Source organism: Orbicella franksi, unplaced genomic scaffold (assembly GCF_964199315.1).
Source record: "Orbicella franksi unplaced genomic scaffold, jaOrbFran1.1 SCAFFOLD_514, whole genome shotgun sequence".
NCBI lineage: Eukaryota > Metazoa > Cnidaria > Anthozoa > Scleractinia > Merulinidae > Orbicella > Orbicella franksi.
Window position 1 is genome coordinate 1 of NW_027670763.1, and position 9,171 is coordinate 9,171.

At 37.7% G+C, this 9,171-nt stretch overlaps 1 protein-coding gene and 1 long non-coding RNA gene across 2 annotated transcripts; one reads left to right on the plus strand and one right to left on the minus strand.

Annotated features, from left to right (window-relative positions):
* The first annotated feature begins 11 nt into the window (after positions 1-11).
* Positions 12-4,553, plus strand: LOC145474707 (uncharacterized). The gene is made up of 2 exons (XM_081455182.1): positions 12-3,170; positions 3,572-4,553. Exons 1-2 carry the CDS (start codon positions 2,977-2,979, stop codon positions 4,050-4,052), a joined length of 675 nt encoding a protein of 224 aa, XP_081311308.1. The 5' UTR covers positions 12-2,976; the 3' UTR covers positions 4,053-4,553.
* Positions 4,554-5,959: 1,406 nt separating this feature from the next.
* Positions 5,960-8,468, minus strand: LOC145474708 (uncharacterized). Its single transcript, XR_014045672.1, has 2 exons — positions 7,781-8,468; positions 5,960-6,069 (listed from the first exon to the last, which is right to left on the minus strand). It is a non-coding gene; the product is annotated as an uncharacterized LOC145474708 (long non-coding RNA).
* Positions 8,469-9,171: the final 703 nt, after the last annotated feature.

Genomic DNA, 9,171 nt, shown 5'->3' on the forward strand with positions numbered 1-9,171 from the left:
TACAGGTTAGACAATTTCCTCTCTGGTTCCAGTAAATTAAGTAAATAAATAAATAAGTTTGTTTACCGAGGGTGACACATTACAGTTGACGATTGGTAAACTTCTGGCCCTCCCCTTAAATAGATAGAGCTAATTTACAAAATAATATTGAAAAGGGCAAAGACAGTAAATGTAATATTAAAAGGATAAAACATTTATGAAATGGGAAAGCTATCCAAGCCAGCATAACCTTCCTTACAAGAATTCTGTTTGCAGGCATTAATACTGGTGCCAGATCTTATAGTAATAGGTAGAGAGTTCCAAAGTTTTGCAGCTGTAACAAGAAGAGTTTTTCCACCTTCTGTGTCACGTTTATTTCTAGAACAGCGTATAGTTATATCACCATAGTGTGAGATTCTGGTCGACATGTTGCTGATACGCACTAATTTATCTCCAAAGTACTCTGGGCATTGCCCATTTAAGCATTTGTGGCATAAGCATAATTTATTTACAATACATTGATCTCATCATAAAAGGGTAGCCAGTTTTGTGATCCTGCACCACTAATGGTGATCTGAGATGATTTACCTAAAATTTCTACTGATTGACATGGATGTAAAACTCCATCCATAAACATTTGTTTATATCTGTTGATGTTGATTCCATTTTCAAGCTGGTTAGTTTGGCCATTTATTCCAATCTTTAATTGTTAGAAATTTGTACAAAGGCTGTTCTGCACCCAAAAGTATTGACTTATCATTTAGTTTGATGATTGACCAGACATTGAGGTCAATGCCACTGATCTTTTTCAGCCCGAAGACGAGCTCTGTCGACTTTTGTTGTCGTACATAAAGGATTATCGGCCGCATTTGGTTACAGAGTCAAGCCAAAGCTACCTACTGCTGGTAAGGTTTAACCTGTTTTGACCAAGTTACCAAATGATATCCTCACATCTTGTGTAAGTTAGATTTCAACCTCTGGACTTTTGGGGTGAGGAAATTGATCCCAGCCAAGGATCCTCCCTAACCCTAACCCTAACGTTGAGGCATAAAGCTGTTTAATCTTCTCGTTTCACCCCCATTTCGATACCAAGAGTGGTTTTTCTTAGAAATTTCATCCTTCAAGGGTTGGTCACAGTCAGCTTTCACCCCCAAAAGCTCTTTCAGTATGTAAAATTCAGTGACAATTTCTACGGTGGGGTGTTTTTTTTGGCAGATTCATCCTTGCAGGGTGTGTAAATTTCAAATCTTACCCCTAGTTAGGAAATTTTCATATCCAGGGTGGGTTTTCTGCACCTAATTTCACACCTTTTTGGGGTGATTTCAAGTCAAACAACATTTCAGTGAGGCAAGCCTGCAAATAACAGTCGGTCATTGGACAATCGTCTGGTAAATTTGAGGTTTTGACAGGTAAAAGCTTAGCCTGGTTGGACACTCTGACCGGGCATTTCCGCTAAAATGAAAAATATTTTAACTGGAAGTTTGTGGCTGAATATGGGACAACTTATTTTGTTATACTGCCACACAATGCTACGGAAAAAAGCATTGTTATCGGTTTTGTTTTATTCTAATTCTGAGAATTTTATCACGCGCAGTGCGCCGTCTCAAATGTTATGTCGAATTGTAAACATATCACAACAGTACCACTATTCCTGCGTGTTAATTTACGCATTTTGCGGTGGCGTTGTGAAAGATCGTGAAGCCCCATTTAGTCTGAATTATGTTCGTCTGAAAAACTACTTAGAACTGAGGTCTTATGTAATTACTCGTTGTTTGTTGCCACCAAGTGTTGTGGAATTAATTTTCAGTTGTAATACATTGACCTGATTAAAGATATTATGGAAATTGAATACACAGCCCAAATACTCACGTTTCGTTTATCTGAATGCAATCGCTTTCAAAAACTTTAAAACCTCTAAAATGTAGCCAAATGTTTTTCTAGTCCGTATGATCAAAACTCAGTTTAATTTTTAACCTTTTATAGTTTTTTTTACGTCTGGCAGTGTGGTTGAAATATAGTTTCCGTACCACAGACATGTTTTTGTGAAAAGCGTGAATGTACAAATTGGTCACGCTTTATAGTCACGACCGCCTCCAATTCCACATTTTAAATAATTACGCCAATTTTTTATTCAATTGACCCCGAAAGCTTTCAGAGGAAACTTGCTTTCAGAAAAAGTCGAAGAATTCGTTTCGGCCAATTTTCAAGTCTCTGAATGTTATTGTGAGGTTTTATACTGACAAGGTGTCCGTGTGGGAGGTTGTTTCATCCCTTTTCCTGTTCAGTCCCTAGACATTGTGGGAAACTTGTTACATTGGAAACGCTTGTGTGACTAGGGGTATAAGCGTTTGTAAATTTGTCAATTTTCAACAGGTAAATTAATACCAGACATAATGTAAAGGTCCCCTTGCTGGTGCTAGTAGCAATTTTACACTCAGTTGACTTTTAAGCTATTTGAATTTGCAACCAATGTTTTGGCGAAGAGTCTACACTGAAATACCAAAATGTCTCAAATGTCTCTTTTTAATTTATAATGACAAACAATTTTTTTTGTCCGACCAGACTGGCTTTTTGTCAGGTCAAAACTTGTCTTTGTCGTGACAAATGACCTGCCTATAAACAAAAATTATTTGTAGGCTTGGTGAGGTATTTTGTTTTGAAAACTACATTCCTGTCAAGGTTCACGGTTATTATTACGAACCCTAGTGGGGTGTTTTAGACCGAAAGCCACATCTCTCTGGGGTGGCACGATTTGCAATATTAACCCTTGTGTGATGCAAAATCAACCCCGTTGGGGTTATTTTTTGTTATCCTGGACACTTGTAGGGTGATTTCAGGGGAAAAAGAAAACCTTTCTGGGGTGTCTTGTTCAACAGATTCACTCTGCTTGTTTTTTTGAGTATTCACTCCTTTCTCCACTCTAATAACCTATATATATACACATTATATACACACAAGTGGTATTGGCAAGGATCTCTATAAGAAGAGGTCATAAAAATGGAAAAAAACAAAACAAGACAAAACCAATGCAAATGCACTGCCCCTTTTTGTCTCCAGAACAAGAATGGTGGTCACTTCACTGCTGCCTCCTTCTCCGCTCACTTGAAGAGTGTGCTATATGGCCTTACGGGAAAGCTGGCCTCTATAAACATCCTTCGATCTTCGTTCATCACATGGGCATACGACAAATCGTGAGTGGACGCATAGTTATTCTTAGTAATTCAGAGTGCACATTTAATCTTAAAAATAGTGAAGTTGAGTCAAGAGGTCAATCTTTCTTTGACTCGCATGAAACATTCTTAGCTTAAAATCAAAGGATTCAAATAATTTATTTCTATTTTCTCTTGGGACCATTCTCAGTCCCAGGTGAAACTGGAAACAGTTCTTATGCAAAATTTTAGAGGGCAAACAAATAGTATTATGGTATTTTTGAAAGTGGCCTATTATAAAATATATATTTTTAACAAGAAGTATTGTGGTATTTTTGAAAGTGGCCTATTATGAAATGTACATTTTTTCTTTTCGCTCACTGGCTGGCATTTTTAAGTCTTTGGTCAATCATAACTCAGACATTGTTCTATGATTTTAACAGGGACTGTACCGACTCTCTCAAGGTTTCCTTGGCATCTGCGCTCAGGCATTCACGTAAACAAGCACAAACTACGTATGATCGGCGCACAGCAAATCAGAAGAAACGGCTGGCAGTTGACTTGGCCAGAGATTACGCAGAGGGCCGTCTCGACGAAGAGGAAGATGCGACTGCTGAGCAACCAGAAGAGGGTTGTGTGGATGTAAACAGGGGCGATTTCGTGGCTGTTGTCACAGAGGAGAGCACCTATCAGAATCCAAAGGTTTTTATTGGCCAGGTCCAGTCCATAAGAGAAAGAGAGGCAACGCTGTTGTATTACAAACACATAGGCACCAACTTGTATAAGCTTGAACTCTCAGGTGAAGAGTGGAAAGAAGGCATCGACAGCCTTGTTCCTGTACAATTGCAAGCCACCAAAAAGCGAGCCGGCGTCTACAAACTCATGACTTCCACTCGTACCATCCACAAGGCAGTCAAAGACTAACTCTCTCCGTGCAGTCTTACAGTCAAGCTCCGAGCAGTGAAAAACCATCTGATTTCCCAAAAGCAGTTTCACTTCCCAAAGACCAGAATCAATTCGCAAAAGTTCACATCCCAATTTTTTTCCTCAAAATCTTGTGACCCGCATGAGAGCTTGACTGAAAGTTGCATGTTTTCAAACAAGAGGGCCTAACAGAATAAGAATAATTTAGTTGAAGATAAATGTTATCGTCATTACCGAGACAGGGTACCGATAATTTCTCAGTCGTTCCATGAATTCGTTGTCCCAGTTTCCCAAATGCAAGTGAATGAGAGGTTGATTTAATATGTAGCTTTAGTGACTTGGAATGACATCACCTCAATCATTTGAGCCAGTAATTGCTTTATTGAGCCAGTTAAATTGACTCCACATGTACAAATGCAAATGACAATGATATTATTATTCTTAATTGGAACAAGGGCGATTTTTGCATGAAGTGAAATTCAAAATTCTATGCATATCTACAAATTCTGTAGATTTTTGGCCCGTCAATGGAAGTGAGGCTGATGTCCATTCCTCCCTTTGATGCAAATGGCAAGTATTAATACTGGTAGTGTAGCAGCTCTCATAACTTGCTTTTCTTTGGTATTGTAAGCAGCTTCTATTGTTTTGAAGTCTAAGTCATTGCTTCAATTGTTTGGTCTTTTGTTTTTGGCTAGGGTAGCAACCCAATCATATTATACGCTACGAGAGATGCCACATTACCCATTAAAACTGCCAGACCAGCCCTCTATATAGGGCACACATGAAATTTCCAGTTTTGAACTGGGCTAATGAGACCTCCTCGGCTCACAAATTTTTGTTTCAAGATCGATTGTTTATCCACTCGTGCACTCTTTTCAGTGATTAGGAAGCCTGTGAAAGATATTAAGTAAACAGTGGTTGAGCCCATAAGGTCTTTGCTGTCATTTACTCTTTTTAAAACTTGCTTTTTGTATTCACAGTTTCAAAACTTTCCGACGCACAGAGCAGTGCTGCAATCAAATGACTTAATTCTCAACAAAAAAGGCCAATAAATACTCAGATACTTGCTGATTGATAAACAATTTTACTCTATAAAAATTATTGTCCAGCCAAGAAACATGAGAGAGCTCATGCAGGCCTCAAAACTTAATGGGAGACTTAATGGATTTCTGGCTTTATTAGACATAATATTGGTACTGTCAAACAAATGACATGAAATTAATATCACCAGAGTTGCAATTATTAGGAGAAAGGCAGGAGATAGGAAACTTAATACCTGTGCCCTATAACTATGGTAACAGGAGTTACTGAGCAAGACAATAATCTTCAACTTAATATTACGAGAAATGATAATTTCAATAATTAGCTTTCTAGTTGTTGTTTTCGGAAGGTTAATTCTGAATGAAGAGTGCTTTTTGTGTTCTGCACAGACACTAGCAGTTGAATAATGTTGTTTACACATTAAAGATTATTGACAGGAAATTTAAATTGATTGTTTCAGTTGCCTTTTGTTGTTATTTATCTAAATGGAAAATAGGCTGTTGTGTTTTCCAAAGCCAAACATCTACGCAATAGATAGATAGATTCACGAGTGTCTAATGAAGGCTAACAAATATTAGTGGCTTGGTTCCTTCCTGAAAAAGTGTCTCTCTCCTGGCAGACCATAAAAAGTTATTATTATTATTATTATTGTAATATAAGTGAATGAAGAAAGACAGATGAACACATTGGGTGGCTAGACTTCTTTATTGGTTATTTTGAATCTAAGCAAGGATGATGATGATAACAATCTGTCTTTATTCATGTACTTATATACTTTAATGATAATGTAACTAATAGTCAATATGTATTAGAGATAAGGGGAAAGAAATCAACAAAAGACAAACCAATGTGAAGAACAGGAAAACTAATCAAAAAACTTTTTTTATTCTCCGGATTTGGGTCTAGGCACACATTCATTCATTGGTGCATTTGAGTCCCAGTAGAAGGCATGGGTCCTCTCTGCCAAAGACAGCTACTGCAAGTGGAAGGAAATGAAATGGAATTAAATTTCATTCAATGAAGCCTCATACTCCCCGAGCTGGGGGTACTCTGGATTTCAATTGACAGGGACGATCAAATGATGAACCACCCAAAATCCTAGGGCCTCAAACAAAACCCCCAAAATCCCATGAACCAAAATTTTGACCCCCCAAAAATCCCTTGCCAAATTTTCAAGCCATAGAAATTTCCAGAAAGCATCAAATGATATCCAAGAACACGTTCTGTTACAACAGAACATTAGGAACAACCCTACAAAATGTTCCTATCTCAAAAATTCCTGAAATGGAAAATTTCAAACCACCAAGAATTTGGACGTAATTGACCAGCAAAAAGAAATAATGATCATAACAATTACAATTTCCTCAAATGTGATTGGTGCATAAACTGCTGTATTTTGCTCTAATTAATCTGCAAAGCTGTAATCGGACAGTGTAATCGGACAGTTGGCTGTAATCGGAACCCTGTAATCGGAGAGTTACATGAGCCAATCATGTTAAGTCCTCTCCACTAAATCCACCAACCACAACATTGATTGCAATTACTATGGTAACCAATTCAAGAGACTGACTTTGTAAAATTGTGGAGGTTTAGTCTCTGGTGACTGTTTTGAAAGAAACTTAACAGCCACTTTGCAAGCTATTCTCCATATTTTTAATTATGATATTTAAAATGACTATTAAATGCTCTTTTTTCAAATGAATTTTTGCTTTTGTGGGAAATTGTAATTGTTATGATTAATTGGTAACGGACATCGTGTTGTCCAATTCAGTCTGTAATCACACTCGTGAATAACAAATCGGACACCCTCTTCGCGGTCGTCCGATTTTGTTAATCACTTGTGTGATTACAGACCAAATTGGACTCCACCCAGTCCTATTACCATTATTAATAATAATAATAATAATAATTATAATAATAATAATAGTAATAATAACAATAATAATAATAACAAAAGACATAAAAATAGCCCTTTAAAAACTCTTTCTACAAGCTAAAATAACATTTTTTATAAAGATACGTCTGGTGTATAGGTTTAAATAGACTTGAATTATGGCATGAACGTATATCACTGGGTAGCTTGTTCCCAAAGTTCTGGAGCTGATACAGGAAATGCTCTGGATCCATAGATCCTGATAGAATATCATTAGTTTGGTAACTGACATTTTGATATTTAATTGATATTTTGGTGATAGTAAAATGATAATGTCGAGAAATTATTTGAATCACAATGTGCCTCTCACATATCAAAATATCATTACCACGTGGGACTATTACATCAAATTATTCGCTATGAAATCGTCCCGAAAATAACAAAACAGACACTGAATATAATAATATCAAAATCGGTTGGTTTCGCTGCTGTTTGCTTGTGGTCAGCTTTTATTTGTTGTCAGTAAGGGACAGCATTGTATTGTAGCATGATTTATCACTTTATCACAGGCAAAAGAAGACATTCTGGATTATTCATTCTAATAATAATGTCATGACTTTACACTAGATCGATGGGCAAAGAGGAGATTTTTACTTGATTGAATATTACGATGATATCATGATGACATTTGCTTCCATACGGTCTATCGAAAAATTCGCGCTGGCTATCTCTCCGCCGAAACAAGAAGCATGCACAAGCTCCAGCACTTTTCATGTAATTAAGCAAACTAAAAACACAACACGACATTACTTACCATCCTCACGAGAAACAAGTTTGTTTAGAATTTCAAATTTACCACTTCGCTCTCAAAATGGCTCACAATACAAAGAGAACACTCCGTCACGCCTGGAACCTAGTTTCCACTCCTTCCTCTGACATGACAATAATCCCAGGAAATCAATATGGAATCAAACGCCAGAAATGACCAGGAATTGTTCTTTGCTGTACGGGTTCTGGAGTCGCTGGAGTCAAGTGCTTGCAGACGGCTAACTGCATGCGTGGGGGTGAGAGAATCCTAACATTTATTTCATATCTGATTCTAAAATCTATCAGTTTTGCTAAGACTTGCAACAAATCTTTGGACTCGCAATATTTTCAATGTTTTGAATATTTGAATAGTTCTCTCTATTTCAGCCAGTATCATTTGATATTTCATATTTAAGTGTATATTATTTAATCACGTCAGAGATTAAAGAGTGACACTTCATATCGGCACTTAATGGCTTGCCAGTTAACCCGTATCAAGCTGCTTTACCAACTAAATTATGTAGTATCTGTGTAGGTAACATACTTACCGAGTATTGTGTTCATCTCATGGGAATAAGTTGACTACTGGTTACGGGCAGCTGGGGTGTATTCCAGCACGCACGAACCGGACAACTTACATACATGTCTTCTCCAGTCTGACTCTAGGTTTTGGCAGGGGGGGGGGAGGGGGGAAGGGAGGGGTTGAGTGAGTGCTGTTTTCATTTCCTTAGTATGTTTCGGTTGGTTCTTTCTTTGTTTTTTTGGTTTTTTTTTTCGCAGAAAACCACGTGACACTTAGATTGGCTAGTTGAAGTAGCATTCGATCCTTGACGAGATAAACCAGCGTCCGGTGAAATGACCAGGAATTGTTCTTTGCTGTACGGGTTCTGGAGTCGCTGGAGTCAAGTGCTTGCAGACGGCTAACTGCATGCGTGGGGGTGAGAGAATCCTAACATTTATTTCATATCTGATTCTAAAATCTATCAGTTTTGCTAAGACTTGCAACAAATCTTTGGACTCGCAATATTTTCAATGTTTTGAATATTTGAATAGTTCTCTCTATTTCAGCCAGTATCATTTGATATTTCATATTTAAGTGTATATTATTTAATCACGTCAGAGATTAAAGAGTGACACTTCATATCGGCACTTAATGGCTTGCCAGTTAACCCGTATCAAGCTGCTTTACCAACTAAATTATGTAGTATCTGTGTAGGTAACATACTTACCGAGTGTTGTGTTCATCTCATGGGAATAAGTTGACTACTGGTTACGGGCAGCTGGGGTGTATTCCAGCACGCACGAACCGGACAACTTACATACATGTCTTCTCCAGTCTGACTCTAGGTTTTGGCAGGGGGGGGGGGGAGGGGGGAAGGGAGGGGTTGAGTGAGTGCT

What these genes read in the sequence shown, in the direction of transcription:
- LOC145474707 (XM_081455182.1), top strand. Translation starts at nt 2,977, where the DNA reads ATGGAAAAAAACAAAACAAGACAAAACCAATGCAAATGCACTGCCCCT. An exon ending in ACATGGGCATACGACAAATC is followed by an intron (nt 3,171 to 3,571) that starts GTGAGTGGACGC and finishes TGATTTTAACAG; the next exon opens with GGACTGTACCGACTCTCTCA.